General features: G+C 40.9%; 1 protein-coding gene across 3 annotated transcripts; it reads left to right on the forward strand.

The window, feature by feature from the left end:
* The first annotated feature begins 16 nt into the window (after window positions 1–16).
* Window positions 17–24,076, forward strand: LMBRD2 (LMBR1 domain containing 2). Of its 3 annotated transcripts, none has more exons than XM_035100600.2 (18): window positions 17–210; window positions 4,447–4,674; window positions 6,270–6,358; window positions 7,538–7,633; window positions 8,010–8,177; window positions 8,901–9,111; window positions 9,547–9,621; window positions 10,286–10,399; window positions 11,032–11,215; window positions 11,542–11,723; window positions 12,586–12,719; window positions 13,411–13,516; window positions 15,700–15,797; window positions 16,991–17,094; window positions 17,767–17,813; window positions 18,577–18,682; window positions 19,863–19,995; window positions 20,250–24,076. In XM_035100600.2, exons 2-18 carry the CDS (start codon window positions 4,501–4,503, stop codon window positions 20,308–20,310), a joined length of 2,082 nt encoding a protein of 693 aa, XP_034956491.1. In that variant the 5' UTR covers window positions 17–210; window positions 4,447–4,500; the 3' UTR covers window positions 20,311–24,076. The 3 variants fall into 3 exon arrangements, with proteins under 3 accessions (XP_034956491.1, XP_034956489.1, XP_034956492.1); XM_035100598.2 differs by having other exon boundaries at window positions 17–197; XM_035100601.2 differs by having other exon boundaries at window positions 19–197; window positions 19,866–19,995.
* Window positions 24,077–24,107: the final 31 nt, after the last annotated feature.

A 24,107-nucleotide genomic window follows, 5' to 3' on the forward strand; every position in this document is an offset into this window, starting at 1 on the left:
CGAGCGATTGGGTGAAACAGGAAATGCCAGGCGCGGCCGTGGCTCTGCCGGCAGCCGGCTTTAATGCTCCGCTGACGAGAGCCGGGCCTGGTGCCTGAGGAGAGTCGACGCCGGATAGACGCGGGAGCCTGCCGTGAGAGCTGAGAGGTGAGCGGCGGACGATGGAGCCGGGAGAGGCCTCGCCCCGTCAGCGCTGAGTAAGTTCCCCAGGTGGGAAGAGACGTTTCTTCCCAAATTTGGAAAACAAATGCCACAAGTCTTAAACGGGACCCTGATGCGCCCCATCCATCATAGCGGGGGAGGCTGCGACCCGCTCAGCCTGCTTTCTCTCTGTGGTTGGGCGGGCGGCTTCAGGGCACCGCTTCGCTGCCTCGTCTTCGTGGTCCTGTGAATGTGGGCCAGAGAGAGTCAAGTGTAAAAAACACTGCAGATGAGCTGTGCTTAGGGGAGGGCCGAGGGGGCATTGTTGCTGCTGCTGCTGCTGTGTTTTCATTTTGTACTCTTGTAAACCGCCCTGTGATCTTCGGATTGACTGGCGGCACGTAAATCTAAATATATAATAATAATAATTAATAATACAGGGTGTATGGCCACTCTAAATTCTAGTAGCGAACGTCTGTAAGGTATGTATTGTCTCCTGACAGCCTTTGCAACAGAGAGAACAGTTCTACATAATAGGTAAAAATTAGGACGCACCAGCCACTCTGCAGCAAAATGGGTTGTGCCTCTTGTCTGCTGAATTTCCTGAATGCCACCCACCCACACCCGTTTTTATGTTGCAAACCGCCCTGTGGACTTAGGGTGATGGGTGATTAATAATAGTAATACAGTAGTAATAATATATTGTTGGCATCCATCTGTCTCGAGAGACAATGGAGTGCTTCTCCAGGGATGAAGTCAAACAGCTGCATTATTTTATTTATAGAATTTATATACTGCCCTATACTCAGAGATTTCAGGGCGGTTCACAGAAAAGATCACAATATATAAAATCAAAATAAGAACAATAACCCAATAACACCCCCCCCAAATAACAACACCCCCCCCCCCAATTAGCAGCACTGGGGCGCAAGTCTGGGCAGTGTGTATGGAGGTCCTGGGCTGTCCAGACTACAAGACTCTACTGATCAGCCTCGCTGATGTGGTTCAAATGAAATCAGAGCAAAATGTTTGGCACCAGCTTCCCACAAGTAGCAAACTAGTGGAGCAGGTATGCAAGCTAAGCTTTAACTTTTATCCATGGTGCCTTTAACTTTTTAATTGTAGGGGGATACATAATAACATGATGTATCTCTTAAAAATGGCATGCCCTCTACCAGTACATGTACAGTGGTACCTCGGTTTATGAACACAATTAGTTCCGGAAGTCTGTTCATAAACTGAAGCGTTCATAAACTGAAGCGAACTTTCCCATTGAAAGTAATGGAAAGTGGATTAATCCGTTCCAGATGGGTCCCCGGAGTACTTAAACTGAAGCGTTCATAAACTGAATCATGGGTGTAATTGGTTCCGGAAGTCTGTTCATAAACTGAAGCGTTCATAAACTGAAGCGAACTTTCCCATTGAAAGTAATGGAAAATGAATTAATCCGTTCCAGATGGGTCCGCGGCGTTCATAAACCGAAAATTCATAAACCGAGGTGTTCATAAACCGAGGTTCCACTGTACTCTGAAATAGCACAGCTTATTCTACTGCCACACAATCCACTGCCTCGTTCTGTAGCTTGCCTAGGCCAAGCATAGAAGATTGTCCTACAAAACATTAGGTCAAATTCTAACTTTACCGCTTCAGGCACTAGGGGAAGTGGGTCATATTATTTTCCCCGTAGTTCTTCCCATGTAAAAGCTCCCACCATGTACATCGGAGAAAAGCTAACCTAAACATTAGTGAAATTTTAAAGGAGAGGTTCTGGCACAAAGAAGGAGGGAAATGCTCCCTTTGAAAAGTGCTTCCCCCAGACCAGAGAAACTTAAGGAGCATATTCTGAAAGGCAAACTAGTGTGAAGGCAGGAATTTGGACATGCATATGAAAAGTGGATAAATATGCTCCTTTGGATTGCTGCCTTGGTCTCATGGAATTTGATGTTTCAGTTTAAATGTTTCATATTGGAAGTCCAGAGGGGATTAAAACAGCCTGATAAATAAAGCTGCCAAAGCTTGCACCTTTTCTCTAGTCGACCAAGAAGCTAGTTGCCTGCCTTTTCTTACTGGAGGAGCAGAATCCCCTTCTCCCCAGGCAGTAAATGCAAGCTAGTAAACAAAATTGCCTTCTGTTTGGCAGCTGGCCTGCTGGCAGAAGGAGGATGAAGCAATTTGTCTTTCCTCTGCCAAACAGCTGCTCACTCACTTCTATGGAATTCGTGGTTGCCTATAGCTTGGCAGGCTAGTTGTTAAATACAGAACAGAAATAAAAGAATGGGAATAAGTCTAATTTTAGCATTTTTTCATGTGTGTGTATTATACCTCCTTTTCACAAGCATGGAAAGGCTATATACAGGTAAGGAGTGTTGAACTCTTCACCCTACAATTCAGAAAGCTTTCAATCACTTAACCTTCACTGAACACGTCCCATTGTGAAGACTGTTAATATATTTTTAGCATTAAAAAGAAACACAAAACCCACTGCAAATCTAAAGCAAATAATAACAGGCAAAAAGTCAGGAACAGAAATCGAAGCATCTTAAAAGACCAAAGGTTTTCTATCTTAATCAGAGTATCACTGGGAAGGGAGCCAAATGGATCTCCTGAGGCATTATGATGAGCACAGCAACAGGGAAAGCCTTACTACACATTCTTGTCAAATGAGCCTCAGATATTAACGGGATATGTGATAGGCATAGCTGCCAAGTTATCCCTTTTTTACAGGGATTTTCCCTTATGCTGAATAGGCTTCCTCGCGAGAAAAGGGAAAACTTGGCAGCTATGGTGATAGGGCCTCTTCAGACAATCTCAGAGAGCAAACATGCTACTATGGTGGGAAGCAGTTCTTTAGGTATCCTGGTCTGAAGCTGTTCATAAAATGTTTGAACGCCATATATTTAATTATGGAAATTGTCCAGAATTGCTTTCTTTGTAACTTCCAATTACTGCCTTCAACCTGCATTACACTTTAGGTGAACTTTTTCCCACTCTTTCCGCTCTCTTGTATGTCTGCAATGTTGAAGTTCAGAGTAGGGATGACTAGCCTGTGGCCTGTCAGATGTTGTTGGGCTGTTATCTCTGGTTGTTGGCCATGTTGGCTGAAGCTGATGAGAGCTGGTATACAACAACATCTGGATGGCCACAGGTTAGCCACTCAGGTTTATACAGCATTCTTGGGGGCCAACCTGGATATGATGGCAACATGCTGAACATAGAATAAAGTCTATTTCCACAATCGAAATAAAGCGGTGAGGAATGATTGGAGCACACCATGCTTTTTAGAAAGCCTTTTTCCCTCTAGCTGGGCTCTGAAACTGGAAGTAGCCTTGCTGGAAGAAAAACAGCTTAAAAATAAGAGGGTTTGAGTAGGAAACTGGGAGAGAGTGCATGCTCCTTCTGTTCCGCCTTGCTGTCATTTAAATTGGCCACTCCTTCAGCTGACAGGGAATTGCAAAGTACTTCACTTATGCGCCCCAAGCCAAGTTGAATAAAAATGTATAGAAGGGGACTTCTAGTGATGCTGCTTATTTTCAGACATACTTCCATAACCAGGGTGAGTGTTTTTAGAGACTTAAATTGCACTTAAAGGCTATTAATGCCATTCTGAATGCATTGTTACTGTTTAATCATTATGTACAGTAAGTGACTTGAAATCAAATTAAAGTGCTGTGAAGCAGCGTGGGGGAGAATTAACAGCCAAGATGCAGATTAAGAGCACAGTCATACAACATCCCAAAGTCAAATAGGCAAGAGCTATGAGTTAAGCCTTAAAAAAAGCACTTCAGATTGTGGTCCAAAACTAAATACAGTACTAGGCAAACAATGAAATCAACTGACTGCAAAGGGCTTTTTGGGTATTTTGATGTAATTATGGCCATCTGCTCTTCATTTCCTTAGCATTTCATCTGAAATGCTACAATATAGTTAGGATTCAAAGTAGACCTGTATTTTGTGGTGGGTGCACAAGTGATGATTAACTGGCACAGAACAAGCCAGGATATTAAGCCATGCTTTGCATACTGAAGGAATTTTTTTTTATTTTGTTTCGACTCAGACCAACACGGCTACCTACCTGTATCCAAAGCTGTTAATCATAATTTTTTGGTTCTGATAAAATAGGGAACTTATAGGTAACGGGAGACTTCCATGTTTGTTTGTGTGAAGGGAGTAGCAAAGTGATTGCATGCATGGTCATATGGTTCATTCATATCTATTAATCCAAGTTGTGATCTGAATGCAGCCAGGATGTTTATTGCAAATCATCGACCAGAGAACTTAATTAAACGTTGTTTGTTTTTATTATAGCTATGACATTATTATAGATGAGCTATACGTCCTTGTTGGAGTCAGCGGACAATAATGAGTGGTGCAGCTTTGGGCATTGAGATAGTAGTTGTCTTCTTTCTGGCATTAATCATACTACATCGGTATGGAGACTTCAAAAAGCAGCACAAGCTTGTGATTGTAGCTACTCTACTTGCTTGGCACCTCTGTTTTCTCATAGTATTTATATTGCCTTTGGATGTCACAACGGTAAGGAATTTCATTTTATTTCCCCACTTTGTATGAAAGTTGATTATTATGCATAAAGTGTTCTAGGTAGGAGTAGCAGATTTTCTTTTATTAGGTGGGCAGTACTGATACTTCTAAAAAGTTTATCAAGTTTCATGAAAGCTTTGATTTTCAAAATAATCCTTTGTCAGCAGGCAATATTGGAAACAATTTAAAATAAGAAGTGAGTGAGGATTTCGATGTCCACTATATACCATTGCTCTGTCTAGAATGAAATTTCAGCTTGGCTCCATTTTGATCATTGGTATTTACAGCCCCCTAGCCCTTTTGTAGATGTTATGCCACAAAAGTTACACTGATTAAAATGAGGCACAATTCACCAGCTTTCCCTAGCCCTACCTCTTTGAAGCTCCTGCAGTGTTCATTACCCTCTTTTTGCCAGGACTAATTTGAACTATCACTAGAGGAGCACAGCTGTTCTCTTGGTCCTAGAAATGCCACTCATGGCCTATAGTAAGGCCTTGACCCATCTTGAGGCCCTCCCCATTCTGACAAAGTTGCTTGCATGTAGGAAGTTTCCCCAGCATGAGCATGACTGCTGATGGTTATGATCCACAGTAAACCGGACCAGGTCTGGACAGTCAGACCCATGCTCTGCTGCTCTGATCAGTGAATTCCTTCTATGCCAGGCATAGGCAAACTCGGCCCTCCAGATGTTTTGGGACTACAGCTCCCATCATCCCTAGCTAACAGGACCAGTGGTCAGGGATGATGGGAATTGTAGTCCCCAAACAGCTGGAGGGCCGAGTTTACTTATGCCTGTTCTATGCTAATAAAGGTAAAGATAAAGGGACCCCTGACCATTATGACCGACTCTGGGGTTGCGGCGCTCATCTTGTGTTATTGGTCGAGGGAGCTGGCATACAGCTTCCAGGTCATGTGGCCAGCATGACAAAGCCGCTTCTGGTGAACCAGAGCAGCGCACGGAAACGCTGTTTACCTTCCAGCTGTAGCGGTCCCTATTTATCTACTTGCACTTTGAGGTGCTTTCAAACTGCTAGGTTGGCAGGAGCAGGGACTGAGCAACGGGAACTCACCCCGTCGTGGGGATTCGAACCGCCAACCTTCTGATCGGCAAGCTCTAGGCTCTGTGGTTTAACCCACAGTGCCACCCGCGTCCGTACATGGCCACAAAATAAATACCTGGAAATGGTGCATTATAAGTAAAGCTAATTTATTTGACCTTATGGTGAAAATGAATACAGGTGACTCCCCATTTACATGGAGGTTATATTCTGAACCCCCATGCACATATGCGAAGTCGAGTAAAATGGGGAGTTGCCTGTATCAGCTCAGCTGATGAGTGGGGAAGAAACTTCCCCACCCATCAGCTGTGTGAGAGCCACACTGTCCCCCTGTCTCTTGCGTGTGAGCGGACGGACATTGTGGCTCTCACACAGTTGATGGGTGGGGAAGCGTCTTCATAAATGGGGAGTTGCCTGTATTAGATTTAAATATGCAACTAAATTACCAGACTTCTTTATAACCTTCCCCCCACCCAAAAATAACATTTCACTTTTCTCTAATGACTGACTCTTTTTTTTGTTGTCTTCTAGACTATATACAATCGATGCAAGGTTAATCTGAAATCTAGTCCACCTGAAAGTACCACCAATAATGTTTCATACACTACTCCTGCTCCAAGGTACTTCTTATGCATAGCAATCTTAAACTACTTCTTTTCTGTGACTAGAAAATGCCTTAGTTACTTTATGAAACAAGTAAAAGATCTACTCTTTTCTAAAGTTCAGTTTCTGTGTGGCATGGGCACCGAAAGCCCCCATCAATATACAAATGAGAAAAGGATAAATCTCTCATTTTAAAAGGTTTCTATGCATTTTAAAATCTGATTGTGCTTTAGAAGTTGTATTATTTCAAGTACTGCTGTAACTGGAAAATTTGGGTGGGGGGCGGGAGGGAACGTTTAGTCAGAGTATCCCTTCCTCTTCCCCTGGCTTATTTCCTAACGACCACATCTTAAAGTGGAAAGGTATCACAACATTTCACAAATGCCTAAGATTATCTTGGTGTCCCTATAGGAAGAGTCAGTTTATGGTTTGTGGAGTAGCTACTGAAAATGCTCTGCACCTAAGAGATCTAGGTGGCAAAATGCTATTCTTAATTATTGTGATGGGATATATATGCGGGGGTGGGGTGGGGAGGCAATCTTTATAGCCTGCAGAGACTTTGGCACGTTGAAGCTCATTGACATCAGTTGCTTGTAGGTTTAGTTGGCCAGTAAGATTACCTGCAAACCTGTGGGAAGCCAGAGTAGGCACTGGATCACTGTGAACCAAATTTCTTCTCTGATTCCTCATTTGCCGTATGAAACATGATAGGCATGCGTTTTAGGAAGAAGATTGAAGTTAAAGAACCATTGTAAAGTCTGAGTAATCCACAATTTATGGTGTAAAACCCATATTGAGAAGGGTGGAAATTTTTATTCATGTGTGATGATGGAATAATTATAGCTGAGGTGTTATTCTAATCTTCAGCTTGACTCAAAGAAATCACTTTAATTTGCATGTATTGCTTTCATGACTCTTAAATAGTGCCCATTATATGAATTACAGTACTTCGGCCTTTTTTAAAAGGCTTCTATGATTGTTGTTTCTGGCTTTTTTTATTATTAAAAAAATAAAGCAGCATGGATTTCTGAATATCACAGTGTTCCATTTCAGACTAATTTGTGATTTTATGAACAAAAGAATTAATGTTACTTTGCAATAACATAATCTTTTTTTGATACAACTAAACATGACTTTTGGAGAAAAATGATGCTTTCTTCTATGTTATACGTAAATCTGCTCTTCTTTCTTTACAGAAAACATGAATGTTTCAAACCATGGAGTTATATTCCTGATGGAATTATGCCAATCTTTTGGCGGGTGGTATACTGGACATCACAGTTCTTAACATGGTAAGGAACTGGAGAAACTTCTGGAAGATTTGAAACAGCTCAAATGAATACATTCAAAGGAACAAAAATTTTGTTTAGTATTGTTTAATTTGTAAGTACTTGGGGACTGACCATTCATGTAGAACTTTTGGTTACTTTAATCCAGGGTTAACCAATGTAGTGCCCTGCAGATATTGCTGGACTACAACTCTCAACATCCCTGACCATGCTGGCTGGGGCAGATGGGAGATGTAGTCCATCAGATTTCAGAAGTTATAGCCACTGTTTTTCCAAGGCTTACAGTTATGTTTTGTTTTAGGCATGTTATGCTAACAAATGAATAGTGGATAGGTAAGATGAAATGGTTTTGTTCATTAATTTTGTTGCTTGTTTCTAGGATTCTGTTACCCTTTATGCAGTCATATGCTAGGTCCGGAGGTTTTTCCATTACTGGAAAGATTAAAACAGCACTAATTGAAAATGCAATCTACTATGGGACCTACCTTCTGATATTTGGAGCATTCTTAATATATGTGGCTATAAATCCAAAGTTCAACCTGCAATGGTAAGATTTTCTATACACTTTTATACTTAAGATCTTTATTTATTGATGATTTTATTTTGGTACACAGCTGATTTAAATCTATGTTATGGGGTTAGATTTAGAAGACATATTTTATGTCACATATAGTGAAATACATATAGTATTTTCATAACTTGGATTTTTTCAGAAATTGTCAGACTAGGAACCAAAAGGTAATTTGAGCATCGCCAAAGTTTTGTCACTCCCCTTGCCCCTGAAATTTCATTTCAGTGCTGACAGCATGCTCTGTTTTCAGAAGGGACCGACTCCACTCAGAGCTCCAATCATGTTTGCAAGCAGAACCAATCCAAGCAGGGCTTGCATTGCCAAATTCAAAGGGTGCCAAATGGAAGCCAGACACGAAAGAACACTCAGAAACGCATTATAAGGCACCTAATTGTTCCTCTAAGTCTGTGGCCTTACATATGACATGGGTGGGGTATTATTATTATTATTAAAGTTCAAGTGTGGAGCAGGTGGACACAGGTGGTGGGAAACTGCCTCACAGATCAAATCAGCAATGATGGCAGGCCTAGTCGGCAAAAGGATCCCCATCCCTGATTTAATGCTTCACACATAATGAGGGTGAAGCAAAAGAAATGTTCATCTAAATTAAAAATAAAGGGGAGAGAATGAATTTCTATTTTTAAATATATGAGTGAGCTTTGTTTGCATAAAGATAATTAGTAATTATCTCTATGTTAGGAGTCAACTTCAGACAATTGGAATAGCTGCTGCCAACACCTGGGGCCTTTTCCTTTTGGTGCTGCTGTTAGGGTATGGCCTGGTTGAAATTCCACGCTCTCACTGGAATGGAGCAAAGAAAGGTTACCTTCTTATGAAGACTTATTTCAAGGCTGCTAAACTGATGACTGAAAAGGCAGATGCAGAAGAAAACTTGGAGGATATAATGGAGGCAAGTTAATTCTGCAACCTAAGTGTGGATGGAAGTTAAGACCCTCATTTGCTTTGGAGATTACGGTACATTAAAGCAAAAAAAAAAAAAACTCACAAAATATCTCAGATTATACCCTATGCTTTGCTTATGCATGGGGAATTCCCTGCTTCCTGATGGTTTGATATTCCAGTTTGTTTTATAAGCCAAAAGTGGCTAAGTTGTGTCTCCCATATCTCCCCCTGCCCATCTCCTCCTCCACCATTTTTTCCACCACTTTTTGCCACCAGGGTGAAATGAAGTCATAAATAAGAATGCATTGCTGGCAGTTTGATAGAAGTCCTACTGCAATCTTATTTTTGAAAATATTTTTAACTTTAGCAGCGTTGCATCTTGCTGAATTGCACATGAATTGAAAGTGGGGGCGGGGACTCAACTGGTCTCTCTCTCAAACAGGAGGTTCGCAAAGTTAATGAAAGCTTCAAATACAACCACCCTTTGAGAAAATGTGTGGACACAATATTAAAGAAGGTAACAAATTTATCTTTGCAATATTATTGAATATCACGTTTTATCATGGGTAATGAAAATACCACTGCAAGGCTTGCCAGCCTAGTTGCCTGGCCAAGCAGTTAGCTCCCTCCTCTTTCCATTATGCCATGACATTGTCTGCTTGACTGGTTGGGGTCTGTCCTAAATCAATCAATCAATCAGTCAATCAATCATGGTGCAGAAGCAGCATGGAAAATGTGTGGAAGAATGGAAGGTAGAGTTTTTCCATTTATTGATTTAATATTCTGTCCCCCTCCCAACAGCTTTTGCAGCAAAAATCAAATCACAAGAAAGCTGTTGCATCACTGTTACCTGTTACTCTACCCCATCTCAGCAGCAGACACTTGTAGCCAAGAAGCAGCACTCATCACAGCAATCTCTCTGGCTGAAATGGTGCTATCCTATAACACACACTTTTCCACAGGGAGCTATTCTGGCTCCTGTTGCCACTTTAGAGGGTCAGGAGGAGAAGGTGAGAGGCAACCCCTACTCCCTTTCTGGCTGGAAAGTCTTGGCCTAGAAAAAGGAAGGAGGCAAGTGTCCTTTCAGCAGCTACTTATGAGGGCTTCAGGCTAGCTAGCTTTGCTGTGGTGATGTGTAAGTGCTGTTAATATGTGTTGAGACTATTATCTTTTCATTTCAGTGTCCTATTGAGTATCAGGAAAGAATGGGTAGGAACATGGATGACTATGAAGACTTTGAAGAAAGGCCCAATACCTATCCAACAGAGAAAAACCTGGCTAAACTTCATAAGCAGGTAACTAGATAGCTTAACTGAAACGTGTATTAAATTTATGTAGACCTGTTCCATTTCTAGGTGAATCTGCAGTCAGCTAACGCGGTTTGTATACTCATTCCAAAAGGGTTTGTTTTTCTAATAGAGCTGGTGTGCATCTGAACCAATAATTGATTTTTAAAAAATATTTCCAAGGCGGTTGTAAAAACTTGTGCAGAAGTCGCTCAAAGCATGAGAATACTTAGCCCGGATGCTGCAGGGGAGGCAGGAGAAAATTAATCAAAGACTAATAAATCAAAAAAAGTTAAGGTGAAAGTGAAGTCTCTGTGCGTTTAATGTCATGTCACACATTCTACTTTGCAACTTTGGACTGCGAATTCATAAGACATAACGGGTGGCCATAGACATTGCTGTGCATGGGAAGCTGTTTTCAGTTTTTGTTTTGTGTGTGCATTAGTGTGTGTGTGTGTGGTACATCACTTTGAGATATATGAGTAAGGCAATAGAATAATAATAAAATGTGCATTTTTAAGGAAGTAATACTTTCCTCACTTGGTGGAATATTTGAGCCATTTGTTCTGTTTATTTATCTCTCTACCGCCACCCTGGAATTATTGCCGTAAATAATTAGAATGTTGTTTTTGTTTCCGTAGGTAATTTATTCTGTTCAAAGGCATCGTCGTACACAGGTCCAGTGGCGAATTCTTTTAGAGCAAGCCTTTTACCTGGAGGATGTGGCAAAAAATGAAACCAGTGCAACTCATCAGTTTGTTCATACTTTTCCATCTCAAGAACCTGAAAACAAGATTGCTCGGTATCTCTATACACCAACTGTTGGTAAGTGTTGTTCTGCATATTATAGGATACAAAATGCTAGAAAACAAATAGTAAAAACTAAAGTCCGTCACAGCACACTGCCCAGATCACTCCAACCTGCGCCAGCAGTGCTTGCACAAACAGTTACAATAGGCTGCGGGAGAAAAGAATGTCTGTTCATTTCTCCTGTACCCAACTTAAAGTCCTCTTTCTCATCATAATAGTTGTCATTCATTTCTACAGTGGCTGTTAGAGGAAATGAGCTGCTTTGAAATGATTTTTACATTTCCTTCCCTTGCTATTTCCTCGTTTATTAACTTTTTCAGTAATCATATATATTTTTCCAGAGTGGTACTGGGAGTGTCTGCTGAGGCCATGGTTTCACAGAATCCTTGCAATTATTTTGGCCACATTTTCTATCATTGTCGTATGGTCGGAATGCACGTTCTTCAGCACAAGGCCAGTTCTGTCTCTGTTTGCAGTCTTCATAAAACTGGCAGAGAAGAATTACAACTATTTCTACATAGAGGTCAGTTTATCAACTCTTAATGACATTTGGGACTTCTAGAGTAGTTTGCTGGTTTCTTAAACGCTTGTATCTTCTGATAGTTTTAGAGTTGGAGTTTGAGAACGGTGGTTTGGAGGGAGCAATTGTGGTGGAGTTCGGGGGATTTTTGTGGGTGGAGTCTGGCTTTTCAGATGGTGTTCCCCACAATACATGATTTCATGTATATGTGTGGTACAGGAATGTAACTCCCATGTAAGTGAGGAAATGTCTGTACATAGTAATCTCACAGCTGTTTCTTTTGGGGGGGGAGTAGGATGGTCATGCAGCTGATTGGCAGCTGATCCCATGGTACAGCCTTATTCTCACTAAGTTTTCTCCATGCAATCAAGTACAGTGACTTGTGACCTTGCAGAGAAATATACTGTACAGTTGTACCCTGGAAGTTGAACGGAATCTGTTCCGGAAGTCTGTTTGACTTCCAAAATGTTTGAAAACCAAATCGCGGCTTCTGATCGGCTGCAGGAAGCTCCTGCAGCCAATCAGAAGCTGCAGAAGCCCCGTCAGACGTTTAGGTTTTAAAAGAATGTTTGCAAACCAGAACAATCACTTCCGGGTTTGTGGCATTCGGGAGCCAAAATGTCCAGGTTCCAGGACGTTCGGGATCCAAGATACGTCAGTAGAAGTATGAATAAGTCCAAAGAGCATGTCATTGGTAGGCCCTTGTTTTGTGCATCATGCAAAACAGTGTTATCTGCACCCTTGCATTTGCATAGTCTGTTCTTATGCTATAACCCTTTGTATAAAGAATGCATGATCAATTTATAAAGCAGCTAACAAAGCAGATTATACTTGACTGTAAACACAATCTTTGTCTGTTTTGCAGATGGCTTGTTTCTTGACCATCTTTTTCCTCAGTATCTGTGTTTACTCTACTGTCTTCAGGATCCGTGTGTTCAACTATTACTATTTAGCTTCTCACCATCAGACGGATGCATATAGTTTGCTTTTCAGTGGCATGTGAGTAGTTAATTAGTGTATTTCTTGAACAGCTTTAAATAGTTAAAGGTGACACAATGCAAAAATTACACTATAACATACTTAGTTCATAACCCAAGTACATCCAAAGAACACCATCTTCCTTGATTTGGATTCACCTCAAATACAGTATATCAGTGTTGGGAAGTCTTTTGTCCATTTGCCTAATTAGGTCTGCTAGGCCTTCCCATTTAGCCCATGATACCATCAAGCCACATCTACCTCTCCTACACTTGATGTCATGTATGATGTCAGATGTGAGGCAGGGGGAAGACACAGCTTCCTGCTAAAAGCAGGATTTGCAGGCACTGCAAAAGACACCAGGATCCATAAAGTTCCATGGAAAGGAAAATGATTGTCCTGACTTCAATTAGACATCAGGCCAACTAACCAAATAGATTCCCACCCCAATATATAAATGCTTGATAGTTGGTGACAATTGCTTGTAGAACAGACACAGATGTTGGCTGTTTTGTTTACTACTAAGCATTGAAAGAATCTATGACAGAGAGTGCTCAAAACATGCAATAGGCATACATGAAAAATATAGATACAGCTCCTAGATGATAGTTAGCATGCGGTTGGTTGATAAGATCTTAGTAATGTGGAAGGAAGATGGAGATGCCAAATACAGAAGAAAACTGCTTCAGAATTGCCAACTCTTTTTATGCAGGCTGTTTTGCCGTTTGACTCCTCCACTGTGTCTGAATTTCTTGGGCTTGACTCATATGGATTCAACAATTGCAAAGAGTTTAGAACAGCCAACTGCATATACATCTGTAAGTAAACAGAATATGTTTTGCTGTAATGTGTTTCAACAGTAGATGTTAAATGATGTTCACAGATCAAAGTTGAAAGTGTTTTGCCAAAAATGAAAGTTTCATTGGGTAAGAGCCAAGCCAACTTTCTGGAAGTGATGTTCTGTCTGTCCTTTCCTGCCTCATGCACACACACCCATCCTGCTCTGGAAGGTTTCCCCACTGGGGAGGAGAAGCTTGGAAAATTCCTTTTGTGTGTGTGTAAGTCCATTGCACAAGAAGGATGCTGCAATTGGATATTGTTGATTTCAGCTCAAGATTTCAACTTTGTTGGGTTTTATCTGACTTCTCTTTTGGCTGCTTTTTACCAGATAGAAGCTCTTCTTTAGTTCAAATATGTGTACCCCTACGCTGGACATTGTTTCTGCTAGCAGTAACTGATATATTGCATTACATTACATAATATTACATCCATCCACAGTCTTAAATCCTCTTAATCTCAATAGAAGATGCCCAACTCTTCCACTGAATGAACTGGGAAGAACTTACAGCTACAATCCAAAGCCCAGCCACTGACTTGTGGGGCTTTGTGGAGCAGCAGGACCATACTCACAGCCCTGCTGTACATAGTGGCAGAATGAAATATGGGGCAGTGGGAGGATGATCTCTGCACCAGCCAGGAGCTGGTGCAGAAATCCACCAAGGTCTTACCACACAATGACAGCTGAATAGATCCTGAGCTAGCTCAGCCGCTCCCCACCTCTGGAATGCCACCTGAAGGGATCTCCCAGTGGCACACCTGTCCTAGAGGGCATAAGAGAGAGCCCTTTATCAGTAAAGTGATGCTGGCATCACTCCATTGGTAGTGGCTGGCAAGAGGCCAGCAGAGTTGGGTGGGAGGAATGCCTCAAAATAAACACAACCACCAAGTCCAGTGCAATGATTTGGATTGCTCTATGCCTTTTTATTGTATTGCACCCATAATGTTTAATTAGACATATAGCATAATCATAGATTTCTAGCCTGCCAATTCTTAATAAAAAACAGTGCAATAAAATACTATATGCAAAATGGCTCCATGACAGCTTATCCTTCCTGCTGAAGAATGTATTCTAGTTCTAGAGTTCTGTGGTTTGACGGTAACTACCAAAAGCATCCTCTGTGCGCCCTTGTTGTACACAGCTTGAGTCTAAACTGAATCATGAAATGACACTTGCAGCAGATCAAGGTCATTGCAATAAAATATGCAGCCCCCACCTATTTGAGGCATTGAGTAGTTACCAGTAGCAGCAGCTCCTTGAATTGCATCGGGACTGCCATGGAAACAGAACACGCCACTTTTCTGCCAGCAGGTGGTGGCACAGAGCAAGTTGTTAGATCTGCATCTAAAAGCTGTCTCTTAAAAAATCCACCTCTTCCCCCCTCCTTTTCTTCCTAATGTAACACTAATGTCTCAACAAATGAAACTGGCCTGTAGAAAATGTAACTTGAAAAAAGAGACATTGCACATACAGTGGTATCTCTGGTTAAGAACTTAATTCGTTTCGGAGGTCCGTTCTTAACCTGAAACTGTTCTTAACCTGAGGCACCACTTTAGCTAATGGGGCCTCCCGCTGCCGTCACGCAATTTCTGTTCTCATCCTGAAGCAAAGTTCTTAACCTGAGGTACTACTTCTGGGTTAGCGGAGTCTGTAACCCAAAGTGTTTGTAACCCGAGGTACCACCCAGGGTACCACTGTACTTTTGCAAACCAAGAAATCTTTAATAAAAAATACATTTAAAAAATACTACTTTGAGTTGGTGTATTTAAAATGGGCATCAGACTTCCCATTCCAGTTGATTGTACTCATGAAGAGGTAGACCATAAAACCAACATCCTTGCTGGTTGTCATCTGTGGCAAATTATAATCCAGTTTTGTTCTTTGGTAAGTAGCTGCCAGTGGTACTACAATGTCCCAATTATGGAATTGCACAACAGGTACCAGCATTGTTAGCACTGTTGCGCCAAGTAAAAACATACCTGTTAGCCCAAGCCTTTGAAGGATTTTCATTAGCCTACCATAGCTCTAATTACAGTGGCAATCTGGGGTTTTAATTATTGAATTGGTTACTACTTTGTTAATGCCTTAAAGTTGCAGTAACGAAAACACCTGAGCAGTGGTCAAAATCGCCAAATTAAACCTCTGTTGCTTTTTGCCTTCCAGATTATGGGATCCATGAAAGTGTTGTCCTTCATTGCAGACGGATTTTATATCTATTATCCCATGCTGGTTGTCATTCTTTGTGTTGCTACTTACTTTAGGTAAGTAACAAGTAATTCAGATTTATTTTGTTTGCTGGGATATTTGAAATGGCTAGTCCATTTCTTCACCTGTATATTTGGGTGTTTCCAAAAGGGTTGGGAAAACTTAATTAAACAGGTGCCATCCTTGCGCAGTAATAGAAATATCAACGTTCTTTGTTAGCATCAACCTTCAAGTGCTTAGTCGACCATGCTTCCTTTGTTTTTGTAACACTGTTTCCAGTCACTGGCAGAGGAAGAGGAGTGCGGGGGGAGTGCACCGCCCCCTGGTAGCGCAATCATGGTGGGGTGCTATCTCGGCTGCCCGCCCGCCCGCACTGGGTGCCACGCCCCTGTGGGCGGTGCACCATGCCCCCGGGCGGCGCGCCAACCTGCCCCGCCTGCTCTCCGCCCCCCGGTGCCGGAGCATGAAGCTCTGCCACTGTTTCCAGTTAAGTTAGTTTATGATAGCCTTAATGTTTACCAGCAGAGTAAGCCTCTTGAGTTAGTGTGGGTAGAAAAAGATGGGATGCAAGACAAGCTCATAGTCAGGTCATAAGTGACCAGAATGAATTTGTACCATAGAATTTAGAGTAAGCTACTCTACCCTTCCCATAACTCGTGTCTTCTCCCATATACAATACAACAAGCAGTTGTATTCTATTGTAGGTATCCATAAGTTGATAATGGTTCTTGGTACATACACTTCAGCATTAAATGTATTTTAAGGATTTTAAAGGAGTACTATGAACGAGCTTTCATTTCTTAATGAAACTGGACTTCAGATTTCCCCCCCAAAAAACCCAGTTTCCCCGCATGCACCATATATGTTCACTTATTTATGTTCATTTCCTCTTTGGAAGTGAGAAACAGTTGGGGGGTCACTTTTCCCAAATCACATTTTTTAGAATTGTGGAGTTGGAAGGGATGCCAAAGATCATCTAGTGCATTTGCATTTATGTGTAACATAGGAGTGCCCCCCCTCATTCATTATATTATTCTTTTTCTGACTTGAGAGAGCAGAGGAGGGGTCAGGAAAGGGAAGTAATAAGTTCAGCCACCTTTCAGTCTCACCCTAGAATTGAGGTCAAAACAGTTTTGAAGTCAAACCCCCCCCCCCCCAAAGGCAGTAGGTCACATCTCACCTTGTGGCTGATGTCTATGCTTTTATTTTTTGGCAATGGAAAGAACTCCCCCCCTCCTTCTTTTATCAGTTTAGGAACTCGATGTTTGAATCTTTTGGGATTCCAGCAGTTCATGGGAGACAATGAGATGACTTCGGACTTAATAGATGAAGGAAAAGAGTTAATCAGAAGAGGTAAAAAGAAGAAGAAATATTTTATGGTTTTTAATTTTTAAAACTGTTGTAAGCGACTGTAGAGAAATAGATGGAAGCTAGCATCACTGCCCTAACCATGTCAACTCAGAAGTGAGTCCTATTGAATTCAATTAAATTTACTCCCACACAAGTGAGGTTAGGAATGTAACCTAATATGGCACCTAATCCTATATATGCACCTCTGCTAGCATTTCTCAAAATAGGGAGAAAAGAAAGATAAACCAACTACTTTTCAGAGCTACTGCAAATCTGAAACATTTTGTGCATGATTGAATTGTCTAATTTTGTTAGTCGGGGAAGGAATACAGGTAGATAATGCGTTAACGGAAAAATGAGTATATTGTGCACTGGAACTCAAAGGTGCAGGACCATATGAAGCATTAAGTGCAGTTTAAGAAAAAGTTAATTTTGTAAAAGTTTGTGTTTTCTTCCCCCCCTCCCCGCTATTTCTCTGATTGTCTTTTTTCACTGTTAAAGTGAAAAAACAGCAAAAACCACCTAGGACAGAGCATTGTTGTTTGAAATTCTGTAAGTTTATATGAATCGATAGAAATAAGTTTAAAAAGTAAAAAAAAAGTATAAAAAAGTAGAAGTTCAGATTAAATTTACAGAGGAATAAAAAGTAAATGAAAGTATTTTCTCTCTCTTTAGAAAAAAGAAAACGGCAAAGACAGGAAGATGGTGAAAACAGGAGAAGGGTATATATGAACAGCTCACTATTTTTCCTAGTCAGTAAGAGACAGCGTCAGAATTGAAACACAGTACAGTTATGTGCAGAGTTAAACTTAAATACCTAAGAGCCCTGATGGATCAGGCCAGAGTCCAGCCTGTTCTCACAGTGGCCAGACAGATGTCTGTGGAAAGCCTGCAAGCAGGACCTGAGTGCAACAGTTCTCTCTCTAATTGACACTTCCCATCAACTGGTATTTAGAAGTGTGCAGACTCTGACACTGGATGTAGAGCATAGCCATTGTGGCTTATAGTCATTGGTAGCCTTATCCTTGATGGCATGCCTAGCTTTGTATAAGATTGCTGCCTTGGTTATATTATTTAGGAATGCACCAGGTTATTACTGCACATTTGAAACTTGCATTCTGTGTAGAACATCAGTTGCTCACCTTATGTGGTTTAAAATAAGGTGATGCTAATTTTTATCAGCTGAAGTTGTGCCCCACAGAGTTCAACCACAGACCTACATAAGGAACAGGAAAGGTTTTTGACTTGTAGCAGGCAGGTCTGCCCCTCTGTTGTGCCGGCCAGTCTTTCCACTAATCTGTAATAAGGATCCTGGAGATCTATACTGTAAATCTATAAAGATTTCAGAAGATTGGAGAGAGTGATTTAATATCATTGCAATAAGAATAATTGTCAAACAATATTATTCTGCTATTACATGTGTTAGAGGATGTATAGGTTTATACAATCTGTTGTATGTGTTTGTTTTGTTTTGTTTTTGACCAGGAATGGAAAGAACGATATGGGAACAACCGTGAAGATTCTTCTAGAAACAGAAATGTTCAAACAGACCAAAAAGAGTCTAGCTTCACAGAGACTAATACAACTAGATGTAAGAGCTTATCTTGTTTGCCATGGCTTTTGCTTAACAGAAGTAGTACAGTGGTACCTCGGGTTACAGATGCTTCTGCTAACCCAGAAATAGTACCTCGGGTTAAGAACTTTGCTTCAAGATAAGAACAGACGTCGTGCGGTGGCAGCGGGAGGCCCCATTAGCTAAAGTGGTACCTCAGGTTAAGAACGGACCTCCAGAACGAATTAAATTCTTAACCCGAGGTACCACCGTACTGGTATTATGGTGCTCCTCTTTATTTCAGATTTAGGTTCTTTCCAGCACTGCAGTAAATTAGGCTGCATCTACACTATCCATTGTGTAATCAGCATCCTATCACTTTAAACAAACATAGCTTCTTCCAAAGAATCCGGGTAAGTAGTTTGTAATGGGTACTGAGTTAATAAGAGACTTCTATGCCCCCCACAGAGCCATGATTCCCAGGGAACTTTGAGAATTGTTGCTCCATGAGAGAAGTGGAGGTCTCTAAACAATTCCCAGCACCTTTGGAAAGTAAAGTTAACACTGTTCTTGGGGGGGAGTTTTGACTGTTTAAAGTGGTGTGAAACTGTTTTCAATGGGTAGCCCAGATAGGGCCTTTGCCTGCTAGCTTTTTTTCTCGCTTGTACATTCTGTATCAACTTCATGAAACCGAGACAGAGCATTTACACCTCTCTCCTGCCAAGTGATCTTTTCTCTTCCTAAAGGGAGGAGTGACCTGCTAGTTCAGGCCTGACAACTGCTTTCTTTATCTGAGGACCATGGCTAGTCTTCTGTATTTTGGTTCCGGTCCTGCAACCAGCTATACGTGGATTAGTCTGCTTCTTAGAGATTTTGATGAGACTTGAGTATGAGCAACTTGGAATCAAGTTTGAAAATAATTAAATAAGTTTATGAACCAGTGCTGAGTGCTGCCTTAAAGCCAGTTGATATGCTGTGCTGATTTTGGGAAAATACACATTAGAAGAAGAAGAAGAAGAAGAAGAAGAAGAAGAAGAAGAAGAAGAAGAAGAAGAAGAAGAAGAAGAAGAAGAAGAAGAAGAAGAAGAAGAGAAAAAGCTGCTCTAAACCCTCAAAGCCATATGCTCTGAGCTTTGGAAACCCTGATGGCCTATTGACAGTACCATTGATTTATTGATTGATTGATTAAAAGGTTTAAAAATATTTTTCTTCTTTTAAGCAGTAGCTTCTAAGTACACCAGATCAAATGGGAGGAATGAAAGGGACAGAGTCGAGCTTCTTCAAGATGCAGAACCTCTGGACTTTAATGCTGACTCGGTTGGTGAAGATCCTCTTGACTCTGATTCAGGAAGGTCAGAAATCCTCCAGGTTTAAAACATATTGGTGTGGGAATCAGCAATAAATAAAAAGGGGTCACGTAACTATAAATACCTTATTCTTTCTCTCCAGCCATCATTATATTCTAACTTATATTTAGGATCTTTTAAAAGGCAAAATTAGAGAATATTTTTTTTAGAGATTATGGCTTGCTCTTCCTTTTCAAGTTTCATAACATACAGTTGTTTTAACACAGGTTCTTCATATAGTTTCTTTATATACTCTACAGGTACCAGCCTGGTGGAAGATACCTGTCGATGTCACGAAGCAGAATATTTGACGATGTCTAAACCAACAGGACTGTGTCTTGCATCCATCGCTGTGGTGAATGTTCTTTCAGTAATGCATTCTGCAACCAACATGACCTCACTTTACAAACAGAAAACAGAATGTGGGAATAAGAAACTTTCCCCCTTTAAAAATTCACTTTGTATAATTAATTGCCCTGTATGTGCTGGGCTAGAGCATTGGCTTCTAAAACTGGAACCACCTCAGCTGTGCCTTGCCCATCTTCTCTGCCCGCTCCTTGAATGCCCCTTCCCCCCCATAATATGGGAATTGTGAGCCATAGGCAGAGAGCAGTATGGCAACAGAGAGAGTGACCCAGAAGGAAGGGAAATGAAGGGATTTGGAGGGTGGGAATGGGATGCTAGGCAGTGAGCCATTGGGGGGTCAGTCTTATTCTGGGTATGATCTGTTCTGAACTGGAAGACCTTGTGTTGATTTTGCTTAGAATCCTCTGCAGGATTCACTTGTGTGTAAGCAGCCACTGATACATAAAGGTGTTCTGTTGGGTCTTTTACAATTGAATCAGGGAAATAATTCTTAGTCTGTCAATTGTCACTGTAGATTCAGTTTTAAATAAACAAATGTAGGGCTCAGCGGGAGTTACCATTCTTACATGTTGAAGGTTATTTGGGTTTTCTTTCTGTCCCCTTTCCTTTGTCCCATTTTTCTTTCTTTTTTTAGAAGGCTGTTGCCCTTTAAAAAAAACACACAATGCAGCTGGGTCATTGTAAGTGCAACTTAGTCATAGTTTGATGCAATTGCATGGCCTACCTTCAATTCAAACCATGGGCGTGATTAAAGAAGCCACTCTGGTCAGGTCATAGACTATCATTGACTGGCCTTCACCTCAAGTTTGGGAAAAGCTGGAGAGATTTAAGGGCAAATCTCTGCAAAATTTACTTCATCATCTGGAATGCCTGCACATCAACCATCTGAATCGAGAATGATTTCTGTCAGCCTTATATGCATTTGAATGGCATTAGCATGCATGATAGGAAAGACCCAATAGAATCTTAAATGTTCACTAGCACTGACTTAAATCCATAGATACTAGCACATGCTTAATGAGGAGGAAAAAATATACCACAGAGATTTTATGTATAATAGCTGCAGCTGAAAATCTATTTCAGCTAAACCACACTTAGTGGCTCGTCTGTGCTAAGTGTTGATTTCTGCTGGAGGAAAGTTCATCACTTCAGAAATAATGCACTGTTCAAATAGTTCTTGAAGTGTATGAAACTGGACCTTTCCTTTTGAAGAAGTGAGCTTCTCTGCAGAGTAAGATTCCTTAATTGTAAACAGCACTGGTGGCAACCCAGTTCTATTGCCTTTCACAAGGAATCCACAATTTCATGGCACATGTGCTTTTCGCACTCAGCGCAGATTTTCACTGCAAAAGAATAAACGCTTCCTCTTTCCAAACAGAAATGTCTGTCAGGAAACGCCAGCGAATGTGCTACATAATGGGCTTCATCAGTGCTGGGTGGAAATATGTGACTGTAAATGGGGCTGGAGGAAATAAAAAAGCAAATGTCATTTTGAGGGATGCTTGCCAATCATCGTAGGACACCTGGGAGTAAGTCTCCTTGAACCCAAGAGGGTTTACTTTTTGAGTAGACGCATATAGGACTGCACTTGTTTGCTTTCTTAAAATGAAGGCTAATGGTTGGCCGTGACCATATATTGTAAAGCTACGAGGACAGATATCCACTCTTTCTTACCAGCATGTTTCATATATGAGGAGGAGCTTTTTAACTTATTACAAGATCCTTGGGTATTTTAGGAAAGCAAAGGATTTGAGTGCTTTGTGTATTGAAAAGCATGGCTGTGATCCTGCAGACAGGCTGTTCAAATTCCATTGATTTTGATAGGATTTAAGGAGCCTAACACTGTGCAGGATTGCAGTCCTTAAACTAGATGTTACTAGGCATGGGTAGACTCTGCTGCTTTCTCCTTCTTCATACCTAAACAAAAAAGGTGTGATGCCATATTGTGCATTGCTCCACCCCTGCCTCCCATCATTGGCTATTGGCCATGAGGACAAGGTATGACACGTCTATGTCATGTCGTGCATAGATGTTACAAGGAATGGAGTGGGGGAACAGTAGTGGTTTATCCATGTCTCATATAACATTTTAGTTAAGCATTTTAGGATTTGGGGGGGTTGGGCGGTGCGCGAAATCAGTGTTAATGTGATTCACAGTAGCTTCAGTGAAGTGTCATTTAAGTAATGCATATGTTGAAAGTGAATGACTCTTGAAAGCATGTTGTCTCTTCAATTAACTGTGATTTCACTTTCATAAATGTTGGAATTCAATCCAATAAATGGTCTGATGCTGAATCCCAGTGCGTGCACATCTTTGAAAACCAGTGGGCACCTCATATATCCTAAGTACGTATAATCCATTAAACATGGCACAGAACATATTTTTAAGTTTTTTTAAAATATATATATATATATATAAAGCCCTTAATGTTTTATTTCTCCAAAACACTAATAGAAAATGGATTGTGACATTAAAAGGGATTTTTACATGTTGAAAATGCTGGGACTTTTAATGTTGTTCTTAACTAGTGCTAATCAGCAAACTGTAATGTGGATATGTGAAATATTGCATCAGAGATGTCATGTTTTTAATAGTTCACTTCTTTTGAACAAGGGTATGAAGCCTTTAACCCCCTAGGTGTTGCTGGACAAGCCCCATCACCCCTGACCAATAGCTTTGCTACCTGGGGCTGATGCAGATTGGGGGCCCATCAACATCTGGAGAGCCACAGGTTCCCCAACTCAACTTTCAACTGATGAAAACATTGTTATAAGAAAACACATGCATTGAGACTTCTGAAAGCTCCCTAGCACTTAATTCGGATGATGATGGGTGAAATGCCAAATTGTAGTTTACTTCTCATGTTTTGGAAGGTAAGCAGAGGTTTACTGGTGATCTTCAAGGTGGGCAAGTCCTACTGAAACTGGTTGATATGGGATGATTTTCAGTACAAGTGAGGTGAACTGACATTATCGCGAAACACACTGTGTCTCACTGGTGCTGCCTGGGGATGGGCAGTGATACTAACTAAGGCAGCCCTGTGTCTGAGGTCACTTTTAGAGTGAGGCCAGGGTTGCTTGGTTGATGTCCCTGAGACCTAAACTGCATGATGCTAATATTTCAAAAGATTCTAGTGTCTTCCTCTTTATACACCGCTGTGGAACTTCAAACCAAAACATAAGTTTTGAAAACATTCTTGCTTTTGCTTAGAGCTCTCTATCTACACTGGTGGTAGCAGAACAGACCACCAAACAGAATAATGCACAGGAATGTAGTTTTTCAAGTCACAGTTTCTAAAAATTCTAGTGGTACTTGGATGTGACTGTGTTGAGATTCTATGGTGGTGTACATATTTTTTTGAACTTGTGATAATTTTCTGGAACCTTACACTTAATGCGTTTATAAGAATTTTTAGATTTCTTGTTTCAACTCAGATAAGCGAGAATACAGTTTTCTTAGCTTCTGCAATCATGCAACACTTGTCTTTGCTACTGTCACTGATTTATTTCCCTGTTAATGCCTCATTCGTGGTTAAGGTACTTGTTGCTCTCCTACTGCTAAGTAAACAGCATTAGGATTTGGAGTCATCAACAGTGAGATGTATATTTGCTGCCAGTGTATAATTATTTATATCTAACAAGGGATATATGAATCACTATCTTAATAAATTAAAATGTAATGCTGTATATTGGTTGAAATTAAAATTAACTTTATTACATCATGCTTCCATTGTCAGTGTTTGCTTGTAATTG

The sequence above is a fragment of the Zootoca vivipara genome, chromosome 11 (assembly GCF_963506605.1).
Source record: "Zootoca vivipara chromosome 11, rZooViv1.1, whole genome shotgun sequence".
Classification (NCBI taxonomy): Eukaryota; Metazoa; Chordata; class Lepidosauria; order Squamata; family Lacertidae; genus Zootoca; species Zootoca vivipara.

Excerpts from the sequence above, each read along its gene's own strand:
- LMBRD2 (XM_035100600.2), top strand. The coding sequence starts at position 4,501 with ATGAGTGGTGCAGCTTTGGGCATTGAGATAGTAGTTGTCTTCTTTCTG. Across the intron at positions 7,634-8,009 it reads ACATCACAGTTCTTAACATG|GATTCTGTTACCCTTTATGC; the intron begins GTAAGGAACTGG and ends GCTTGTTTCTAG. Across the intron at positions 17,814-18,576 it reads ATGGTGAAAACAGGAGAAGG|GAATGGAAAGAACGATATGG; the intron begins GTATATATGAAC and ends GTTTTTGACCAG.